Genomic DNA, 24,158 nt, shown 5'->3' with positions numbered 1-24,158 from the left:
ATGGACCCGGAGGCAGAGGGTCGACATGCGGCTGAGCCGAGCTGGCAGCGTCCTGTGCCCTTCGACTAGGACGATCCACTGCTGTCCCTGTCTCCACCATCTGCTGATGCTCACTTGTGAGCTGTGATACACCAGGTGACATCACTGCACTATCTCGCGAAGGTACCACTGAGGTGTGAGTGTCTGCGCTGGTGCTGGGTGCGCTGAATTCTGCTGACGCTGCGGCATCAGAGGTTGCAGCTTCCTCTGAGGAGTCTGGAGGCTCAGGCTGTTTCTCCTGGACTGTGGGGACGGGGGCTTTCGATGGTCCTGTGGGGGAGTAAAGGAAAGAGTCAGAGATGTGAGGCCAAGGTTACATGCGCATTGAATATTGCAGATGATCAAAAGTCCATCTGTTAGAGCATCAGAATCATTATCAGTAACTCATGCAATGTCAATGAGAGAGATGGTAAACTATTCTGTCACCAGCTTGCTCTGATGCGCCCGTCTGTCCGTCCCCCACTTGCGCATCCTCCTCCACTCCCACGATCTCCAGGGCCGCCTCATCCCAGGGGGTGAGCTGGGCTACTGAGGGTGGCCCTCCTCCTGTCCTCGCTCTTTCCCTCTTATTGTGAGCTCTCTTTTCCTGCAATGAGGGAGACAAGTGGAGTTTGAGTGAGAATGAAGGAGTGAGTGCAGAGAATCCATATCATTGATGGTTAGAAGGAGACAAAGATGGAGTGAGGTGGCAAGACCAAGGGCCCTCCCTGTGTGTTGTAAGTTGTTTTCATAGCATCACAGTGATAGGGAGTGTGAGGGCTGCATAGTCGAATAATTAGGTGAATGTAACCATAGAGAGAGAGGGAATGGGTAAGGGTGCAGGGATGTCAGTGTCAAGTGGGATGTGGAGGAAGAGGTTGTCAAAGCTGAGTGCTGGTGAGGAGAGGCAATGGGGATCAGATTGAGGGTGATGGGCAATTCATACTCACTTTTCCAGTGCGCAGAAGGTCATGAAACTTCTTCCTGCACTGCAGCCAGGTTCTGCATCACATAGACAAAGAGTTGACCTTCTGTAATGTCCGTGTGTAATTGAGACACGGACTGCAGAAGTTGGTTATAACAGGTGTTTACTGAATGGAGACAAAACTGGAACTACTATACAAAGTTACTGACACAGGCTTATATACAGGGGTGGTCACTACTGGTACTGCAGTGTACAGGGGCTGCAGAATATAGTTCCTTCAAGGTACATACACTACACCTTCTGGGCCACTTGCATCCACACAGCTTTCGTCTGCTGGGGAGGCTTCTTCCTCCCTGAGGAAGGGAAGAGCACCTCCTTATTTCCTTTTGTTCCCTCCACCAGAGCTTGCAGGGCTGCGTCATCGAACCTTGGTGCAGACTTTGACCTACTGCTAGACATATTGGCTGGAGGAATCTATCACAGCAAATGGCATAAGGTTTGCAGTCTGCAGAAGAAGCAAGGCTGCTTGCAGGCCTTAAATCCAGCAGCACTGATGATGTCATCGGAGGCGACTTTCAGGATGGAAAGGCTAAGTGGACCAGGGGTTCCCACACGCTGGAAATCAATTGCCCAATTAGGGGAAAATCGCATATTTTTTCCACATCAAATTGGAGTCGGGTGGCTAACACGAAAAGCGGCTGACACGCCCCCAGCACGCACCAATGGCAAAATCGAGCCCATTAAGTGGGATAGTGATCGGACTGAATGCTCAGTGTTGTACCATGACATCTGAGCCCATCAACCCGAGAAGCCTCACAAACACACACACACGGGGATAGATTTTTAACTTGCTGCCTGGGTGTGAACTGGGAGATCGGCTGCCCAATATAGAAACCGTCTGGTTTTCATTTCTAATGAAGTCAATGAAAATGGAAATGAAAATCAGGCGGTTTTTTATAATGGGCGGCCATCCTGCAACGGCAGTTTCATGCCCGGGCGGCAAGTTGAAAATCTACGCCATGGGGAATGGTATCTCTGACTGAGGAAGGAAGTATTTATAAAATGCCCTTAGCACACCTTTCAGAAATGACCCATACCATTTCACATAGAATTAATTACTTTGAAATGTACTGACTGTTTGTTATGCAAGCAAGTTGGGAGTCTATTTTTGGATCCGTTTTTGAATTTTAAAAAACACTTTATACTGACAGAAGTATATTTTTACAAGGATTACATGAGGAAAGGGTCATTCTAAGGAAGTCAGTATGTGGGGTATATAACAGAGACAGACTCTCGTCCCTCTATTCTGAGATGCCGTGCACACTGTTTTATTTTAATTCTTGCAGACCAGAGGCTCCTGACTCAAACAGACATAGTTGTGGTGCTGTAACCCAGCTGAACACCATCGTGCACCGTCTGGTTCTGAGCTCGTGATTTGAACAGCACCAGCTGGCAGCAGCATGAGGTACTCGGTGCCTCCATGTTACAAACTGGTAACAATTTCCAAGCCCTTCCTCCGCAGATTCAGGAGCTAGAGTCTCATCTGAACGAGTCGGCACTGCAGAAGGAACTGGGTACGCTACAGAGGCAACTTGAGATGGTTGAAGAGGAGAGACGGGAGTCAGAACAACGAGCACAAGATGTGGAACAGAGGAACTGTGAGCTGGAGGACCAAGGTGTGAACTGAATATAAAGAATGAAAGAACTTGCATTCATATAGTGCCTTTCACAACCTCAGGATGGCCCAAAGCACTTTTTTTTTTAATGTATTCGTTTATGGGATGTGGGTGTCGCTGGCAAGGCCAGCATTTATTGCCCATCCCTAATTGCCCTTGAGAAGGTGGTGGTGAGCCACCTTCTTGAACTGCTGCAGTCCATGTGGTGATGGAACTCCCACAGTGCTGTTAGGGAGGGAGTTCCAGGATTTTGACCCAGTGACGATGAAGGAACGGCAATATACTTCTAAGTCAGGATGGTGTGTGAATTGGAGGGGAACTTGGAGGTGGTGGTGTTCCCATACGCCTGCTGCCCTTGTCCTTTTAGGTGGAAGAGGTCGTGGGTTTGGGAGGAGCTGCCGAAGAATCCTTGGCGAGTTGCTGGAGTACATCTTGTAGATGGTACACACTGCAGCCACGGTACACCGGTGGTGGAGGGAGTGAATGTTTAAGGTGGTGGATGGGGTGCCAATCAAGTGGGCTGCTTTGTCCTGGACTTTACAGCCAATTAAATACTTTTTGAAGTGTACTCACGGTTGTAATGGAGAAAACGTGGCAGACACGTGGTTTATGACCGGCATCCCCGATTAATGAGCTGTAAGTAACCAAGAAACCTTATCTGATTGCAAAGAACTAGTGCAGCTTGGACATTATTCCCACTGAAATCAAATAAAAACTATACAAGTTTAAAATGACCACTTGTGATATTAGCGGATAATTCCAATGCTCTCCTAGCCGACCTCCCATCCTCCACCTTCCATAAGTGTCAAGAAAACGAGAGTAGGGTTCTTCAGAAAAAAAATTGCAGGGCTACGGGGAAAGGGCAGGGGATGGAGATTGGCTGAAGTCCTCTTGTAGAGAGCAGGCATGGGCTCGACGGGCCAAATGGCCTCCTTCTGTGCTGTAACCATTCTATGATTCTATAAACTTGAACTCATCCTAACTCGTACCAAATCCCATTCACCCATCACCTCTGTGCTCACTGACCTACATTGGCTCCCAGTCCAGCAACACCTCGATTTTAAAATCCTCATCCCTGTTTTCAAATTGCTCCATGGCCTCGCCCCCTCCACATCTATGTAACCTCCTCCAGCTCTAAACCCCCCCCACCCCCTACCGAAATCTCTGCGCTCCTCTAATTTTGGCCTATTGGGCATCCTCGATTTTCATCGCTCCACTATTGGTGACCCTGCCTCTAGCTGCCTAGGCCCTAAACTCTGAAATTCCCTCCCTAAACCTCTCCACTTCTCTCTCTTCCTTTAAGATGTTCCTTAAAACCTACCTCTTTGACTAAGCTTTTGGATCACCTGTCCTAATATCTCCTTATGTGGCTTGGCGTCAAATTTTGTTTGATAACGCTTCTGTGAAGCACCTTAGGGCATTTAAATATGTTAAAGGTGATGCGCTATCAATTACTCATAAAAGACTGAGAGTTAAGAGAGTAACTAAAGGCTTTTATTAACAAAAGAATGAAGGTCTGCCTCGAATGGTCGACCGGTCCAGAAATACAAAGGGCTGGGGAGCAGTCACCTTTATACTAGGACTTGTGGGAGGAGTCAGCCGAGGCATGTCCAGGCATGTACACAGTGGAATACAAACAGTGGTTTACCACATTCACCCCTTGTTTAAAATTGAGTCCGGCGGGGTGAAGTGTACTAAAAGTTAGTGTATTGGAGTCTCTCCGGAGTTCTTGTCTGCCACTGTGATCGGCGTGGCGACGGCAGGGGTAGTGGAGCTTCCGGCATCGAATCCTGCGTAGGCTGTGGCACAGGCGTGTCGTCCTCGTAGATGTCGAGCGGGTCGCGGGGCCCAGGCCTGCCGTCTGCTGGGGCTGGATATCGGATCGTGGGGGGGGTGGTAGTGAGTAGTGGGTTACTGCGGCCCCCGAGGGTGCAAGGTCCCTTATGGAGACTGTGTCCTCCCACCCGTCCGGGTATGCAATGTAAGCATACTGGGGGTTGGCGTGGAGGAGGTCGACCCTCTCGACCAGGGGGTCCGTTTTATGGGTCCTCACGTGCCTTCTCAGTAGGACCGGCCCTGGGGACGTCAGCCATGGCGGTAGCGATGTCCCCGATGTGGACTTCCTTGGGAAGACAAACATTTTCTCATGAGGGGGTGGTGTTAGTGGCAGTGCAGAGCAGTGACCGAATAGAGTGGAGCGCATCGGGGAGCACATCCTGCCAGCGGGAGGTTGGAAGGCCCCTAGACTTTAAGGCTAGCAGGGCGGCCTTCCAAACTGTCGCATTTTCTCTTTCCACCTGTCCGTTCCCCCGGGGGTTGTAACTGGTGGTCCTGCTTGTGGCAATACCCCTAGTTAGCAGGTACTGACGGAGTTCGTCGCTCATAAACGATGAGCCCCGGTCGCTATGGATATAGCTGGGGAAACCGAACAGGGTGAAGAGGTCGTTCAGACATTTAATGACCGTGGCACTGGTCATGTCCGGGCAGGGGATGGCGAACGGGAAACGGGAGTATTCATCAATAATATTGAGGAAGTACACATTGCGGTCGGAGGAGGGGAGAGGCCCTTTAAAATCAACGCTCAGGCGCTCGAAGGGGCGAGTGGCTTTTATCAGGTGGGCCCTGTCTGGTCTATAAAAGTGCGGTTTGCACTCAGCGCAGACTTGGCAGTTCCTGGTCATGGTCCTGACCTCCTCAATAGAGTAAGGCAGGTTGCGGGCCTTGATGAAGTGGAAGAACCTGGTGACCCCCGGGTGGCAGAGGTCATTGTGGAGGGCCCGCAGTCTATCGATCTGCGCGCTGGCGCAGGTGCCACGCGATAGCGCATCCGGGGGTTCATTGAGCTTCCCGGGCCGGTACAAGATCTCGTAATTGTAGGTGGAAAGTTCGATTCTCCACCTCAAGATCTTGTCATTTTTGATTTTGCCCCTCTGCTTGTTGTTAAACATGAAAGCAACTGAATGTTTTCCGGCCAGGTAGTGCCTCCAATGACGCACAGCCTCCACAATCGCCTGGGCCTCCTTCTCAACAGCGGAGTGTCTGGTCTCCGGGCCTTGGAGGGTTCGTGAAAAGAAGGCCACGGGTCTCCCCGCCTGATTGAGGGTAGCGGCCAGGGCAAAGTCGGACGCGTCGCTTTCCACCTGGAAGGGGATGGATTCGTCCACTGCGTGCATGGTGGCTTTGGCAATGTCTTCCTTGATACGGTGGAAGGCTAAGCGGGCCTCTGCCGTCAAGGGAAAAGAGGTGGACTTGATCAGCGGATGGGCCTTGTCCGCATAGTAGGGGACCCACTGGGCATAATAGGAGAAAAACCCTAGGCACCTCTTCAGGGCCTTGAGGCAGTGGGGCAGTGGGAGTTCCATAAGGGGACGCATCCGGTCGGGGTCGGGGCCGATGACTCCGTGTTCCACAACACAGCCAAGGATGGCGAGGCGGTTTGTGCGGAATATGCACTTCTCCTTGTTATATGTCAGGTTCAGGAGTTGGGCGGTGCGGAGGAATTTTTCGAGGTTTGCGTCATGGTCCTGCAAGTCACGGCCGCAGATGGTCACATTGTCCAGATATGGGAAAGTGGCCTGCAACGCATTTTGATCTACCATCCGGTCCATCTCCCTTTGGAAGACGGAGACCCCGTTGGTGACGCCAAAGGGAACCCTAAGGAAGTGGTAGAGGCGGCCGTTTGCCTCAAAGGCAGTATACTGGCGGTCCTCAGGGCGGATAGGGAGCTGGTGGTACGCTGATTTCAGGTCAATGGTCGAGAAGACGCGGTACTGCGCGATCTGGTTGACCATATTAGCTATGCGGGGGAGTGGGTAGGCGTCCAGCAGGGTGTAGCGATTTATTGTCTGGCTGTAGTCGATGACCAGGCGCTGCTTCTCGCCGGTCTTAACGACCACAACCTGGGCTCGCCAGGGGCTGGTGCTGCCCTCAATAATCCCTTCCTTCAGGAGCCGCTCCACTTCGGTTTTAATGAAAACCCTGTCCCCGGCACTGTATCGCCTGCTCTTTGTGGCGATGGGCTTACATTCGGGGGTGAGGTTAGCAAACAGTGGGGGGGGGGGGGGGGGTGACTCTGAGTGTGGAGAGGTTGCACCTGGTGCGCGGCGGGCAATTTGGGAGCTGCTGGCTGCGGACTGTGAGTGGGGGTAGGGGTCCACCGTACGCCATCGTAACACTTTTAAGGTGGCACTGAAAATCTAACCCCAGCAGGACGGCAGCGCAGAGGTCGGGCAGGACCAGAAGTTTAAAATGATCGTACACGGTCCCATCTACTACGAGTGTCACTACGCAGTAGCCGCCGATGTCCGCCGACTGGGACTCGGAGGCCATAGAAATCCGCTGGTGCGCAGGCAGGACTGGGAGAGAGCAACACCGCACCGTGTCGGGGTGGATGAAGCTCTCCGTGCTCCCAGAGTCAAAAAGGCAGATTGTATCGTAGCCATTTACCTTAATGTCCATTGTGGAACTGGCCAGCTGGTGCGGTCTCGCTTGGTCCAGTGTAACGGATGCCAGCGTAGGGGTCGGTGTGTCGCTGCGGGTATCAGATGAGGCGGTGTTGGGGGCCTGCTGCGTTCCGGCTGTCGTCCAAGATGGCGGCGTCCATGATCCCCATGTGGCTGGAGGCGTCCAAAATGGCTGCTGTACCGGTGGTTCGCACATGGCCGGGGAGGCCCAAGATGGCGGCCAGCATGGCCCACACGCGGCGCTGCTGGGGTTCGGGGTGGCTTTGGCCCTGCAGACGTTAGCGTAGTGTCCCTTCTTCCCGCAGCCCGAGCAGATCACGTTTTTCGCCGGGCAGCGCGCTCTGGGGTGTTTTGCCTGGCCACAGAAGTAGCATTTCTGGCCTTGGGGCACTGCTGTCTGGCCTTGGGACACTGCTGCGGTAGTTGGGCCGTTGCTGGGGTGTGGCTGGGGTGGCACGGCGCTATGAGGCGGTCCTACCGTGTCCCAGGCTGTCATTCCCCGCGGCGTCCACGGTGCAGAGGAGTAGGCATCCATGCCCCGGTAGGCTGCATCCAATGATAGTGCGAGTTCAGAGGCCTTGTTGAGGTCGAGGTCACTCTGCTCCAACAGTCGCTGTCGGGTGTAATTGGATCTGTGGCCCGCTACAAAAGCGTCCCGGATAAGTTCCTCTGTGTACACGGCGGCCTTTACGTCCTTACAACCACAGGCCCGGCCAAGCACAGACAGTGCCTGAAGGTATTCCACGGTCGATTCCCCAGGTTGTTGTTTACGACTCCCCAGAAGGTGCCTGGCGTACACTTCGTTCACTGGGCGCGTGTACTGGTCCTTGAGGAGCTTGATAGCGTCCGCGTACGAGGTCGCGTCTTGGATGACCGAGTACACTCGGTGGTTCACTTTGGAGGTCAGGACATCCAGTTTGTCCTCGTCCGATTTGATTGCTGCGGAGGCGGTCAGGAATTTTTCGAAACACTTAAGCCAGTGAGTAAACTTGGTGGATGAGTCCGCCTCCCGATGATCTAAATCCAGGCATGCTGGTGTGAGGATCTTCTCCATTATAAAAATTTTGTTAATAAAATTGATGCGCTATCAATTACTCATAAAAGACTGAGAGTTAAGAGAGTAACTAAAGGCTTTTATTAACAAAAGAATGAAGGTCTGCCTCGAGTGGTCGACCGGTCCAGAAATACAAAGGGCTGGGGAGCAGTCACCTTTATACTAGGACTTGTGGGAGGAGTCAGCCGAGGCATGTCCAGGCATGTACACAGTGGAATACAAACAGTGGTTTACCACAAAAGGCACTATATAAATGTAAGTTATTGTTGTTAGAATAGCACTACTGTTCCTCCTGACTCCAGGTGAAATGTGGTGTGGATCGTCTGTACTTCGCCTGAGATAACACCTTTTTTGATGAGATTAAGGTTTTAGAATGAAATATCCATCACTACACATTGAGAGCAGCAGGGATTATTCCAAGGACTAAAATGCATCTTAACGTCTTTTTGCAGTGAAAGAATTAAAGGAGAAGATGAAGTTTCAAGTGATTGAGTCAGCTCCTGCCACAGCTCCACCTCCACCCCCTCCACCAACTCCTCCCCCTCCTCCTCCTCCTCCACCCCCTCCTCCCCCTCCTCCTCCCCCTCCCCTTCCAGCCACACGTTGCAACCCCATAAGGTATGTACCCAGAATCTGCCACAAGTTAGATGTGAGAATGAGGTTGAAGGGGCGGGAGATAGGTCTAATGGAGAAGATGAACTTGGAGAGGGCATAGGGGAAAGAAACTAGAAAGAGATGGGGGGGGGTTAGGAGCGAGGGTAGGGAAAGTCTGAGGAGGATTGGCTTGGTGGGCAAGAGCAAAATGGGAAAACAGTAAAGGCAGCTGAATGGATGGTCTCGATCTCGGTGACAAATAAATCCATGAACTCCTCACACTGATTGTTAGAGGTGAGGGTGAAGGGGATAGGGGACAGGGGTGTAAGGAGGTAGTGGAAAAAGGGAGTCTGAGGTTATCTTTGCACACTAGAATTATGCTAAAATATTGGGTGAGCGAGACCTGGTTGCTGAAGTCCAGTCAGATCTGATGGACAGATGGCTAAGCTAGTTGTGTGCCAGATACATTCAAGTTTGCATGTATTGGACTTGAGACAGCGAAGATGTGCACCATATCAGAGGAATTATATAGGTGGAAGATAGTAACAGTTTTGCTGGGGATGAAGGCATTGAAGGAGATGAGGGAGTAGTTGAACAAATCAGCAGCTGCAGAGGTATTGTGGTGAATGGAGGACCAAAGGCTAGGCAATTGAGAGTTAAGAAAGTTCTGTTTGTGCCTGTGGCGAGGTGATTGTCTGTATCTGCTGGGACTCACACTGTATCTCTTACAGTTCCCTCATTGCTATAGTGCGAAGATCGTCCAAGAACTCCAAGACACAGCCAAAGTCTGAACCTAGCAACAGTAAGTAATCAGCCTCGCATTATGCCAAATGTAGGTCTCAATGCTCAACAACATCACAGACACGGTCTGTTGGGACCAAGTTTTTTGCATCACTCCAAAACAGAGAGGGTAATTTTAATATAATCCGCTCAGCGGGTAACTGACAGGAGCAGATCGGTCGCCTGTTTTATACCTCGCTCGCTTTTACTTCCCATTGACTTAGGGCGGGGTGTAAAACGGGCGGCCGGTCAGATTCCGCCAGTTTCCCGCTGGGCGGGTTAGGTTAAAATTAGCCCCAGACATTTAAAATAAAGTTGCTGTGATTTGACTCGCAGCTGCTCTGCTCTACGGAGTTTCACTCTTGCAAGAAACTTTGGAATAATATTCACCAATCACGCTCAGATCTCCTCAGATACATCTAGTTTCAATAGATTTGAAATAGGGGGTAAAAATCCTGGGGACTTGAAATTAAAGTGTTCCAATCAGTCTCAGCCTGAGGTATGAGACTTTCTCGCACATTTAGGTGATGGAGGTGAAGGGGCCTGAGTAGCTCACTGTTCCTGGTTCACTGGAGTACAGTACAGGAAACTTTCTGGTATCCGGCACGGACGGGACCGACGTGTTGCCGGTTCATCAACAATTCCGGATAACCGAACGCTATAGTAAAAGATACGGAGCTCAGAGCTCCATATAAAGCAACAAACCCTGTTGCTTAGAATCAAAACAATCGGCACAAGTTGCAAGCGTCTCTGTAGCTTAGCAACAGCTTCAGCTACACTCTTGCACAGCAACAAATGGAGTAATAAAAGTAATAAAAGTTACCTGAACCGACTCCTGAATTTTGCCGGTGGATAGAGCGTTCCGGTCATTTAGGGGCCGGTTAATCGAAAGTTTCCTGTAGCTAGTGAATCCAGCCCTGGTTCAGTGTGGCTTTGAGTAAGATTAATGTTTTTGTTTTATTTTCTCTCTCTCTCATTTTCTCCAGACCAGACGGGGATTGATGATGTGAAAGTGAAAGCTGTGAATGAAATGATGGAACGGATAAAGCACGGTGTCATGTTGCGGCCTGTGACACAGGTCTCAAAGGTAAATTCCCCCGAGATTTTAATTCGTACTATATTCCAACCAGGACCGTGTACCATCCATACCACCATTTTGAGGGTCCCATTTTTCAATTGTGAAGAGACTATTTTTCCTTGTAGTCTCATTCCTGCTGAGAATTAGGCTGAGATTGGCTGCATTTGTTTCACTCAGGACGAAAACAGAGGAGACATCCACACCCTCTGTCTGGGCTGGAATCCACTCCAGGTCCCCACCTTCCCAGAGATGAGGACAATGTTCTAATGCACAGTAACATCGTACATGACAACGTGGTAAACCAACAAAAACTGAACAAAATAAACACTTGACACAGCCCCTCCAAATAACTGAAAAATCTAAATCCTCCTAGTGACATGTGAAAAGTAGTAGCACCAAAAGAGCAACAGGACACAGGTTTGTCGCGTTTTGATAAACAGGCAGTCTCAAAATTCCATTAATTTAATCGCAGGAGAAAGAAAAACTAAAGGACACAAAGGATTTATTGACTGGGCTCTGAGGACAGAAAACCACCCCCTTGCCCCACCCACCCTGTAAATAAGTTTTTGATGCTATTTGGTGCATAGTTTCAGTAATTTGGAGGCTGGTCTGTAGGTTGAAATATCGTGGCAATCTGGGCAGTTCAGTAACATGTTTACCAATTATTTGTGAAATAGTGAACAGTTAAAAACAAAAGACATGCAAAACTAAATAATAGGATGAATTATGTGTGCACATTTGGGTTTTTTTCTTGTACTTTTCTGAATAAATGTCAAAGAAATGATAATTGAACACAGATATCAAGAAACGGCTGAGCGCACTGGATACAGCAAAGGCTGTGAGCTCCAACAACATCCAAGCTGCCGGGCTTAAGACTTGTGCTCTAGAACTAGCCACGCCTCTAGCCAAGCTGTTCCAGTACAGCTACAACACTACCCGACAATGTGGAAAACTGCACTTACTCACCAATAACCTGCTCAGATGCCCAGTTTGGGTTCCACCAAGACCACTCAGCTCCAGACCTCATTACAGCCTTCATCCAAACATGGACAAAAAAGCTGAATTCCAGAGGTGAGGTGAGAGTGACTGCCCTTGACATAAAGGCAGCATTTGACTGAGTGTGGCATCAAGGAGCCCTAGTAAAACTGAAGTCATTGGGAATCGGGGGGGGAAAGATCTCCATTGGCTGGAGTCATACCTAGCACAAAGGAAGATGGTTGTGGTGGTTGGACGTCAATCATCACAGCCTCAGGACATTGTTGCAGGAGTTCCTCAGGGCAGTGTCCAAGGCCCAACCATCTTTAGCTGCTTCATCAATGACCTTCCCTCCATCATAACGTCAGAAGTGGGGATGTTCGCTGATGACTGCACGGTGTTCAGTGCCATTCGCAACTCCTCAGATAATGAAGCAGTCCATGCCCACATGCAGCAAGACCTGGATGACATTCAGACTTGGGCTGATAAGTGGCAGATAACATTCGCGCCACACAAGTGCCAGGCAATGACTATCTCCAACAAGCGAGCATCTATCCACCGCCCCTTGACAGTCAACAGCATTACCATCGCTGAATCCCCCACTATCAATATCCTGGGGGGGTCGCCATTGACCAGAAACTTAACTGGACCAGCCACATAAATACTGTGGTAACAAGAGCAGGTTAGAGGCTGTGTATTCTGCAGTGAGTGTCTCACACCCTGACTCCCCAAAGCCTTTCCACCATCTACAAGGCACAAGTCAGGAGTGTGATGGAATACTCTCCACTTGCCTGGAGGATTGCAGCTCCAACAACACTCAAGAAGCTTGACACCATCCAGGACAAAGCAGCCCACTTGATTGGCACCCCATCCACCACCTTAAACATTCACTCCCTCCACCACCAGCGTACCGTGGCTGCAGTGTGTACCATCTACAAGATGCATTACAGCAACTCGCCAAGGCTTCTTACCTCCCAAACCTGCAACCGCTAGCACCTAGAAGGACAAGGGCAGAAGCCGCATGGGAACACCACCAACTCCAAGTTCCCCTCCAAGTCACACACCATCCTGACTTGGAAGTATATCGCCAATCCTTCATCGTCGTTGGGTCAAAATCCTGGAACTCCCTCCCTAACAGCACTGTGGGAGTACCTTCACCAAACGGACTGCAGTGGTTCAAGAAGGCGGCACGTCACCACCTCCTCAAGGGCAATTAGGGATGGGCAATAAATGCTGGCCTTGCCAGCGATGCCCACATCCCATGAACGAATATAAAAAACCATATTAAGTGGGTAGCAGTCCAGTCTGGTCAAGTCACACACTTTTTATCATCCTTTGGCACTGTGTGACCTCTTTCAGGCATCGAGTCTCCAGGGGGTCTCCCAGATCAGATCCGCTGATCTCCCAGCAGGTTATGGGAGGAGTTTGGGAGAACCCTAGTGGAAATTTAGGACCAATGTTTCTTTAAATCAAATGTGACATGTTTCTGATGGTTCTGCTGTCTGATATTGAATCTTTGAAGTGAACGAATTTTGTTTGTAAATGGCATGAGACAGAAATCCCCACATGCTTCAGAGCCACAAAGTGCTTCGAGTATTCAAGGGGTTAAATATCTGCTCTGCTGTCTGTAATCTCATCAAATGGCTGGAACATCTGGAACACTTCTGCTTGGTTTACCAGATTGTGATGTTACATTGTATCCTACCCTAGGCATCTGTAGTCGACATGGAAAGAATATTTTTAATCAGAAGACTTTGTAATCATTGCTCTTCTACTAGTGATTGAAAGGAGAATCCACGCGTAAAGATTGTCTGACATTCTACTGAAAGGAAAAGAAGTTAAAGCATGTAGAACAGTTGGATTCTATGTAACTTCAGCCAGCAGTGGGCACATGGTTAGTTGGGTTAAAGGGCCACTGGCCCGCTCTCCACAACAGTTAATGGCTGGTACTCCCAGTGAAGGGGAAACAAACACTTCACAGCCTGGTTCTTTTTTCTGTGTCGAAAAGAGAGAAATCATTTAATGCCAGAAACCAAGAATCAGGGTATTAAAAGTATCTTTGTATGTCACTAGCAGATCTCCCAGGGCATTGCCGGTGGTAAGTTAAAGGATCTGGGCCTAGAAATTGGGTATAGCCCCGCTTGAGGCGTTAGACCTGGCGATACGCAAAGTTTATAGCCAGACGAAACTTATCGCCGCCTGGTGCGATATTGGGTTGCATCGCCCCCAAAGGGGATTGAGGCGCTAAATCAGCCGTTGCACGGTGCTCTTAAGGCGCAAAAGGTCAGGCGCTACTCAATATCGACGCGGGCGGGCGTAGCGCAGGTGAACTCAATTACGGGAAAGCACGAGACCTACAGGCGCTGGCCGGCTCTTAAAGGGGCGGGTCAGTCAGACTGAGCTTAAACACCCAACGCCCTGTAGGCCTCAGATTCGGCGCTCGCCCTTGTCTGGCGTTAGAAACTTGTGCATTATGGAGAAGGTTAGGCAGAGAGCAGAGCGCTTCAGCACTGAGGCTCTGGACCACTTGGTGGCTGCAGTTGAACACCGTCGAGAGGGCCTGTATCCGGATAATGGCAAGAGGCCAAATCAGAAGGCTTATCGACGATCTTGGAGGGAGGTTGCTGTGAGGGTGAATTCCAGCAGCATGGCGACCAGGACCCCTGTTCAGTGCAGGAAGAAATTCAACGACCTCACACGGATCGTTAGGGTGAGTGATGGTTTACCAAACTTGTGCTTCCCTCCATCTGCAGCTGGCTTCGGGCGCCCTGCTGCAATGATGCGCCAATGGCCATCTGTCAGTATGCACCCATGGCCCTTTCTGGCCACACACATGGACAGATGTCTCAAGGCCTCATGTAAGGGCTCTTGCACCATGGGGGGCATGCGATGAGGTCTCAAGGCCTCATGTAAGGGCTCTTGCACCATGGGGGGCATGCGATGAAGTCTCAAGGCCTCATGTAACAGAACCTCCCCTTCTTTCCCCTGCAGTCCAAGATGGCACAGATTAGAAAGGAGCAGCGTCGAACCGGTGGCGGACCTGCACAAGTGGTCACTCTCACGGATCTGGAGGAGAGAGTGCACCAGATACTTGGAGGACGTCTGTCTGGTCCAGTGACCACTGCATCTGCCGACCCCATTACCGACAGCGAGGTTAAGACTCTCACCTTTTCCACCTGTTGCCTTCCACTTGGTCCCCCCGCCAGCATGCATCCTCAGTGTGCAGCCATGTCAGAGCCTTGCCGCAATCTGGCATGCCTTTCAGCAAACCTGTCCTTTTGCTAAAGCCACTCTTCCACCTCCCACTTTCAGTTGAAGCAGCACCAACTCGGGCTCAACGCGCTGAAGCTGCCAGTGCCAGTGCCACCAGAGGCGAGGACCAGGAGGAATCCGGACCAGCCGTTGCAGAATCCGGGGAGCGGAGGCATCTGCAGACTGGGGATAGTAGTCCCCTGGAGGGGAGGGGGGGTGGCTCTGAGGATGAACCAGTTGCCGGACCAAGCGGCATGGAGCAACGCAGGGGGGATAGGCAAGTTCGGCCACCGTCTCCCCGCAGGGCAAGGCAGGTCGTCATGGCTGCTGCACAGAGTGCAGATGAGGTCCGTCGCCCTCCAAACAAGCTCCCATTCCGATGCCAGTTGGTCAAAAGGCTTTTAGGTGTAGTGGTGCAAGCGCTTCGGACAGGGTTGAAGGTACCAAGTACTGTAAAGCTCAAATCCCAGAACTCCGCTCCACATTAGCTCGCCAACTCTCTCTAGCAGCGAGCGCAATGAGCAGGCCAAGTGGCAGAAGATTCTGCAGTAGAGCTGTCCCCTTTAAATAGCGCCCCCCTACTCCGAGAAGGGCCTATTAGCCCTCCCTTGAATTGTCACTAATAGCGCTGGGCGCTAAGGCTCCGGGTGCCACCCAATATGCGCTCAGGCGCTCCTAAAAGGCGTTGCACACTGAAATGACGTCATGAGCTGCTTGCGCTCGCGGGCGCGCGCAAACACTTAGCGCAGGCGCTAAATGTATAGTCAATATCTGAGTTGGCGCTATCTTCATAGCGTCCGCCCCAACATAGTGCTTCGCCCCAATTCTAGGTCTCTTTAGGCGCTCAGCGCCGGTGCTACCAACCCAATTTCTAGGCCCTGGTGTTCTATAACAAGGCAATGCTCATTATTCACCTCCCAAAGTAGGCCCATGTTCAACGTGCCTGGTCCCTTTAAGACCACAAGGTCCAATTGGTATTCTGAGGTCAGTTTGAAGCTAATTGCTGGTGCTGCGGGAAGTATGGGTGTAGATGAGCAGCTGTTTGTAAATCCTTGCCACCTCCTGTTGGGGAGAGGTCAAGCAAAATTATAGAAATAGATAAGGAAAGATATGTGGACTATTATTGGCATCTCTCCGTTTTTCTTTGCAACCGTGAGACAAAGTAGGAGCAGACATTTGTGTGGCATTCCCTTTGATCGGACAACATCCCAGTGACATCGTAAATGGGAAAAATGGGACGAGAGCAGCCATCCCCATTCAGAATATTGCAGCTATTCGTGGCTCCAATGGGCCACAATGCTGGACAGGAAGCAAAGTGAATTACAACATTTACATTGACAGTATTGGTCAAATTAATCTGGCTAGCAAAGTATGATGGCTGGCCAAGCAAGTATGAGCTTTCGCATCAAGTAAACAGCACTAAGTGCTTGTGGGGGAAAGGGAAGAACAATCAGTCACAAATTGTATGTGTGATACTAGTAATGAAGATGTTAACTTGTTCACTATTTTAACAAAGGCTTTAGGCCATTTAAATGTGTTTATTCAAGTAGCTTAAAACCGTTGCTCTACAAAAAGATCTGAATTTTAAAAATGCAATACAAGCTGGCAAAACTCTGAGGCCATCATGTTGGAGGTCTGATTAGGCCAAACCTTGAGCATGATGTTCAGTTCAGGTCACCGAGGTACAAGGGAAGAAGCATCGAAGTGGTGCAAATAGTGCAAAGCAAGGCCACAAGGCAGATCCCTGGGCCAGAACATTTCTGCTGAAACTCAGGCTTTGCCCCCGACCCATGGTTGTGATTGATGGGGGTTATCATAGGTTTCCACGGAAGGATGAGTTAGATGAGCCGAATGGCCACCCTCATCTGTAATTATTTTTCTGATCTTTTCTTTGTTACTAATATTGTTGGATTTCAACCTTAAATGTGTTTTGAATCCTGGACAGTGTGTCGCTGTAGGTTACACTATAAGAATGGAAGACTTTACACTTACAGTCTCTCTCTTCTCTCTTGCTGGCTGCTCGGTGATTTCCATTCTGAAGAGGAAAGTTAGCAACAAGGTAGGACTCCTCCTCTTCTTCTCTTCCATGCACCCCCCGCCCCCGCCACACCCCTCCCGGCCTGCACATGTTTTTGAAGCCTGTCCTGCACGTGTACAACAGAAGTCCCAAATTAAAGGGATTGTTTTGTATTCTTTTTCCAAAAATGCTGTCTAAAGCTGATTTGTGTTAACCGGTGGGAGGAGCTTTGTTATGGACTCGACCATCCTGAAAACCCAGAGTTAAAGATGGATCCTGATTAGCAACTAGGCTGTGAAAGATTGGGATTTTGATTGTGTGGTAAACCACTGTTGTTAGTATTGTTGTTCACCACTGTTGTTAGTACTGTTGTTCACTGTTAGTACTGTTGTTCACTCTTGCATATTGTTGTACTTGTCTGTGCATGCCTCAGCTGACTCCGCCCCTGGCTCCACCCTCATGGCTGGGTATAAAGGTCGCTGCTCAGCAGCCTCCGGCCCTTTTGGATACCAGGCAACCACAAGAGGCATGCTCTGTTCTTTGGTAATAAAAGCCTGTTTATTACTTCCAGTCTTTTGTAGCAATTGATAGTGCATCAGATTGTGAGATTCTTTTGGATCCACTGAGGGAAAGATTCCCGCCAGAGCCTGGACTGCAGGCATAGCCAGCCTCCCCCTGTGTGCTAGAAGCTAGCGGGAAGGGCTGATGAGTCAGGTTTGTCCTTACAGCTTGTGACTGGTGTTACGTCCGTGTATAATAAGAAACGGACTGCGGAGAACGGTACAACAGGTGTTTACTCAACGTGGCTCAAACTGCAACTGATCTGTACAGATTACTACTCAGCGTTATATACAGGTGTGGTCACTGCCGGTACTACAGTATATAGGAGCTGTACAAAGTAGTTCCCCCCTTAAAGGTACATACATTACAATTCCTCCCCTTTTAGATTAATAGTACCATAACACTCATTTAACAATTAAATATCAAACTAATTACAATTAACACTTTTAACATGCAACATTAGCTGAAAATAGTCTATTTATAAATTCAGTCTTTGGGGGGGCTTCCTGATCCTTTCTGGATAGCGCCTTTCCCGAGTGTCTTGCTCTTGGTGCGGTGGCGATTCTGGCCCCCTGTCATCGGTTGGTTCATCAGCTTCTGATGCTACTGTTTCTGGGGTAGATACAACCTGTACGTTGGGTTCATCACCAGGTACGTATGGGCGAGGCATGGGGTTGACTTGTTCCTGTGACTCTAGGATCTGGTCAGCATGGCGTCTCACGATGCTCTCCCCAACGTCCACTGTGTACATTAGTGGGCCCTGCCGTGTGCATATCGTTCCTGGCTGCCATTTTTCTGTTCGGTAGTCGCGGGCCAAGACTGGTTGCCCTACATTGAAGCTCCTTGTTGGCTTCTCATGGATGTGCTGGAATTGCTTACTCTCAACATATCTTCGTACGTTTGGTCTGAGCAAATCCAGGCGAGATCTTAACCTTCGGTTAAAGAACATCATGGCTGGGGCCTGGTTGGTGACTGCATGTGTGGCATTCCGGTAGGCGAACAGGAAATTGTCCACCTTATGCTGCAGCGGAATGTTGTCATTGTACATAGCCTTTATTGCCTTCTTAAAGGTTTGTACGAAGCTCTCAGCCAATCCATTTGTGGCTGGATGATACGGGGCGGATGTGTAATGCCTTACCCCATTCTTTTTCAAGAATCTCCGGAACTCTTCGGACACAAACTGTGGTCCGTTGTCGGAGCAAATCTGTTCTGGCAAGCCATTCCTGGCAAAAATGGTCCGTAGGACTGCAATAGCTTTCTCCGTGGTGGTGGAGGACATTTTGATGACCTCAGGCCATTTCGAGTGCGCATCCACGGCTATTAAAAACATTGGGTCCATGAATGGACCAGCAAAATCAATATGCACCTGTTGCCATGGAGATGAGGGCCACTCCCATGGGTGTAGAGGGGCCTGTGGTGGTGCATTTTGGACTTTCTGGCATCCTGAGCAGCTCTTGGTCAGGTCCTCGATTTGTTTATCGATTCCCGGCCACCACACATAAGCCCTGGCTAGGCTTTTCATTTTTACCCCTCCCAGATGACCCTCATGAAGCTCATTGAGCACTCTATCCCTTAACTTGGGTGGAATTACCACTCGGGATCCACACATCAAGGTCCTCCGGCACACTGACAGCTGTTCTCTCCTTGTCGAGAATGCTGGCAACAGTGAGTCGCCATGTGCTGGCCATCCCTTCACCGTCAAATCATATACCCGAGACAGTGTCGGGTCATTTCAGGTTTCCTTTTCGATACAAGCGTTAGTTACCGGTAGGTATTCAACTATAGTCGAATGGAATATTTCGACAGAATCCACTGCTGGTGCTTCCTCTGCAGTAGGCAGTGGCAGGCGTGATAGCCCATCAGCATTTCCATGCTGTTTCGTGCCCTTATATACAATCTCATAGTGGTGCGCCCCTAGAAAAAGTGACCATCTTTGTAGTCGTTGCGCAGTCATCACCGGAACGCCCTTCTTCGGATTAAAAATGGAGACAAGAGGCTGGTGATCAGTCAGCAAGGTGAATTTCTGCCCGTGCAGATAGCGATTGAACTTTTTCACTCCCCACACTAGGCTGAGTGCCTCCCTGTCAATCTGGGCGTAGTTACGCTCGGCTGAGGTTAGTGATCGTGACGCAAAGGCTATTGGCCTCTCTGAGCCGTCCGAGAATTTGTGCGACAGCACCGCTCCAATGCCATAGGGTGACGCATCACATGCCAACCGAATTGGTAATGCTGGCCAATACCTCTTTCGATGTGATTAGTGTTTTGCTCTTCTGGAAATCTCGTCTACATTCGTCACTCCACTTTCATGGCACCCCAGTTTGCAGTAGGGTGTTCAGTGGGTGTAGTATTGTAGACAAATTTGGCAAGAACTTATGGTAGTAGTTTACCAGCCCGAGGAACGACCTCAGTTGTGACACATTTTCCGGTGCTGGAGCCTTGACTACTGCCTCAATCTTCTCTGGGGACTTATGTAACCCCTCTTTATCGATAACGTGGCCACAATACGAGATCTGTTTTCTAAAAAACTCGCATTTGGGGCGGTTAGCTCGGAGCCCATATTCCTGCAATCTACTGAGCACCTGCTCCAGGTTGGCAAGGTGATCACTGTCATTTTCGCCCGTGACCAGGATGTCGTCCAAATAACACTGGGTCCCTGGGATCCCTTGCAGGACTTGTTCCATTGCCCTCTGCCAAATAGCCGGAGCTGATGCTACCCCGAATACCAGCCGGTTGTATTGGTAGAGACCTTTATGTGTGTTGATTGCGAGGTATTTTTTTGATGCTTCTTCTACCTCCATTTGCAGATACGCCTGGGCCAGATCAATCTTAGTGAAGCGTTTCCCTCCAGATAGCGAGGCGAAAATATCTTCAATCCGCGGAAGTGGATATTGTACGGTGTGAAGGACCGGATTCACTGTTACCTTAAAGTCCCCACAAATGCGAACCTTCCTTGGTTCCCCAGGCGTGCTGCTCAACGACTTTTTCATCACAGGGATGATGGGTGTAGCCCACTTGCTCCAGTCTACCTTGGATAGTACACCTGAACGTTCCAGACTCTCCAGCTCTGCTTCGACGGCTGGGCGGATCGCTTAAGGTACCGGTCTGGCCTTAAAAAATTTTGGGCTTGCGTTTTCTTCAATTTTAATCGTCACTGTCATGCCTTTTAGTGTTCCGAGTCCTTGCTGGAACACTTCTTTCGTGTCAGTTAGGATCTTTGACAGTCGCCCAGGTGTGACGTCGTCATCCTTTTTGTCAGCCACAGTCAGAGCCTGTATGGAATGCCAATCCAGTTGTATTTTCCGGATCCATTCACGTCCCAGTAATGGTGGTCCTCCATCTTGCAATACATACAGGTTTAGTTTTGGTGTTTCCTTACCGTTATATATAACGGTCGCCCTTATTTTTCCTTTGGGGTAGACTTTTTGCCCCGTGTACGTCTTCAAAATAATTTTTGTGTCTCTCAAGGGTATGTGTGAGAATAGCCGCTCGTAGTCCCGTCGGTTTATGACTGTTAGAGCTGATCCTGTGTCCAATTCCATCTTTACCTGGACTCCTGCTATCTTGAGAGTGACCCAAATGGTTCGGTGATCCTCCGTTGTGATCACATTATGTAGTTTCAGACAACTCAGTTCCCTGCTTTCGGAGTCGTGATCACTCTTTTGTTCGTCTGAACTATTCTCCGTTATCTTATGTACCTTCTTGTACTTCCCTTTGGTCGGTTTCTTATTGCTGGTTTTCTTTCCTGACCTGCAGACTCGTGCTATGTGTCCTACTTTTCCACAGTCTGCACACTTTGTCTTTGAATCAGCAATCATTCTGGTCGTGTGTTGTTCTGATGCAGCGATAGCACTTCTCTGTTCCATAGGACATTTCGTTTGTGCCATATTCTTGCGGTCTCTGTTGTATCTCTGCAGCGCCCCGTGCTGCTGCTTCATATGATACCGCAATGCTGAAAGCCTTTTCCAGCGTAAGGTCCTTTTCAGATAAAAGCCATTTCTGGCTTCCTTCACTTTGAAGCCCACACTCAAACTTGTCCCTTAAGGTATCTGCCAGTCCCGCTCCAAACTGGCAGTGTTTCGATAGTTTGCGCAGTTCTGTTAAATAATCAGCATTGCTTTCATCCTTATGCTGGTTCCGTTTGTGAAACTTGAATCTTTCTGCCATCAGCAGCAGTGTGGGGTTTAAATCTTCCTTTAGTATCGTTACTATGTCTTCAAAACTCTTTTCCATTGGCTTCGTTGGGTTTACTAGATTTCATATTGGGCCAGAAATTCCAGGCCAGAAGCGTGAGTGCAGTCGGCTACTCACGCTTCTGGCCATTGGAAATGCCGGCGTTCAGCATGAACAGCGCATGCGGGGAACGCCGGCATTTCCAGACCTCGAGCGCGTGCGACTGCACAGGCAGCGCTTGCGCAGTGAACTCTGTGGATTTCATTCATGAAATCCGTGAGGTTAAGTCCTTAGAAGTTACACTGAAAAAAAGCAAGTGTAAAGTGGTTCATTGGCTACGGAGGAAGATATATTTTATCGTGGAGCTTCTGAAATGCAATATTTTTGTTTGGGAAAGGGAGGGAAGTTATTTTAAGAAATTTTAAGTAAGTTTTAAAGTTAACATTTTTTTTTTTTTTTAAAAGGGTTTTCAGAACGGTAGGTAGAAGGAGCAATTGTGGCTGTGTGAATGGAATGTGAGAATGAGTTATGTATGTATGTCCACATATATTCCTTTACGTATATGTATGTATGTTTTATATTCCTTTACTATGAATGTATGTTTTTAATTATGATTTTCCAATAAGTTACTTTCTCTGAAAGTCATAATTAAATAATACATTCATACACATAAGTAAAGGAATATATACATAACACGCAAAGGAATATATACAGACATACATACTTTCAGAAGCTCCACGATAAGAAATATCTTCCTCCGCAGCCTCTGTAGCAACTGTACCCATGCTTTTTTCATGTGTAAGTTGTAATGACTGGACCTCACTGAAAGCATTAATGAAGGCGAATTATACTGCGCACGCGCTGCCTGTGCAGTCGCATGCGTTCTGCCTCTGAACCCCTTCGTTCAGAGGACAGGAAATGCCGGTTTTCCCCACATGCACTGTGCATGCTGAAAACCGGCATTTCATCCGGCCAGATGCGTAAGTACCCCGACCGTACTAGCGCATTTGGAAGGGAATTATTGGGCCAGCATTTTACATGTCAATAAAATAAAAAATTTAACACTTGCACGACTTGCCCCCTCGCATCTGCGACTGAGGGTCCAAGGAGGTGCATTGCGCAAGAGGTCATCATCGCACGTATCCTCACACTGTTCCCTTTGGGGAACTGTATGAAGTGGTGGAAGGATTTATGGCCGTGATTAACGCTCATTCCGTGACCGTAACCATCTTTGAACCAGCCATTAGGGTGGTTAGTCCTATGGCGGGAGGGTTTTACGGGCTCCCACAACCCATCTGAGGGGGGGGGGGGCCACCAACACCCACGGACGCAAGTATCCCGCTGGATGTCCACCCAGAATTTAAAGTTGGAGCTCCGACTCCACTTGCCGGGACTGTCTGGAGTGGGGTTCAAAACCCTACTCCTTCTGGCCCAGCGGCGGGGATGCTTACTGCTACGCAAAAGGCCCACTCCGCACAAAAGGTGACACCCATACGTTTCCTGTGCCTTTTCCCTCCCCGTGACTGGAGCCCTATGCTGCCATTTCACGTTGCTAATCGGATTGGGCGTTTGTCATAGCGGTAGGATCCCCGCCGCTGGGCCAGATCAGGGTAGGGTTTCGAACCCCGCTCCAGACAGTCCCGGCAAGTGGAGTCGGAGCTCCGGCTCTAAATTCTGGGTTGACATCCAGTGGGATATTTGCGTCCGTGGGTGTGGGTGGCCCCCCCTCCTTGTATAGCTTGTGGGAGCCCGTAAAACCCTCCCGCCATAGGACTAACCGCCCTAATGGCTGGTTCAAAGATGGTTACGGTCACGGAATGAGCGTTAATCACGGCCATAAATCCTTCCACCACTTCACACAGTTCCCCAAAGGGAACAGTGTGAAGACACGTATGACGACGACATTGCTAAATAAATAAATGGAATTTTAAAAATTCTTTTAGGGCTTTTAAAAGTCTTTAAATTGCTTTAATTCTCTTTAAAACTACTTCAGATTACTCAAAATAATGTAAACATTTAAAAAAGTTTATAAAAGTTACCAAAATCTTCAAAAAACTTCCAAAAACCTATTTAAACTGCTGCTTTGCATGTAAAAAAGCAAAGCAGCTTGACAGAAACATTGGGGGCGTGTCCAGTGAAACTGAGACCTCAAGGGGCGTGTCTCACTTACACTGCACGCTCCTGGGTCCGCGCTGGCTGCACTCCTGGGCGGCGTGACGTCATACGCTGCCCGGGAATGTGCTTTCTATTTCTCCAAGTTCAGGCGTCCCTGGAGCTGATCGGCAGGAGCGCGGGGTAAGTGCAAATACGGGGCTTGCACGCGCTGCAAGCCCCGTTCTGGAATTTCTGGCCCAATAAACCATACGTCTTTGCACCCATTAAATTTAACAATACCGACGCTTTCTTGTCATCTAACACCTCATTTGCCTTGCAGTACACCTCTATTCGTTCGACATATGTAGTCCAATCTTCGACTTCATTGTCAAATGCGATGATACTGCCACTCTTCGGCATTTTGGGTGTGGTTTAAAATGGCGTCTCCCAATGGCTTAAAATGGCGTCTTCCGCGCTTTCCGTCCTCCCCCGCTGCTGCCA

At 49.4% G+C, this 24,158-nt stretch overlaps 1 protein-coding gene across 2 annotated transcripts in view; it reads left to right on the top strand.

Annotated features, from left to right (window-relative positions):
- The window catches only part of shtn3 (shootin 3), a 301,957-nt gene that overhangs the window by 249,180 nt on the left and 28,619 nt on the right, over positions 1 to 24,158 (top strand). Inside the window, exons 9-13 of one of the 2 annotated variants that reach the window (XM_085995196.1) lie at positions 2,466 to 2,619; positions 8,589 to 8,754; positions 9,462 to 9,532; positions 10,497 to 10,597; positions 16,857 to 16,874. In XM_085995196.1, the coding sequence (XP_085851322.1) occupies positions 2,466 to 2,619; positions 8,589 to 8,754; positions 9,462 to 9,532; positions 10,497 to 10,597; positions 16,857 to 16,874 (510 nt within the window). The remainder of the gene's footprint in view (positions 1 to 2,465; positions 2,620 to 8,588; positions 8,755 to 9,461; positions 9,533 to 10,496; positions 10,598 to 16,856; positions 16,875 to 24,158) is intronic. The other variant, XM_085995197.1, reaches the window with a different exon arrangement.

This window comes from Somniosus microcephalus, chromosome 8 (assembly GCF_052327205.1).
Source record: "Somniosus microcephalus isolate GS21.2 chromosome 8, FLI_Smic_1.0, whole genome shotgun sequence".
Classification (NCBI taxonomy): domain Eukaryota; kingdom Metazoa; phylum Chordata; class Chondrichthyes; order Squaliformes; family Somniosidae; genus Somniosus; species Somniosus microcephalus.
The sequence above is the reverse complement of the archived record's forward strand: the minus strand, read 5'-3'. Positions and strand labels throughout refer to the sequence as shown.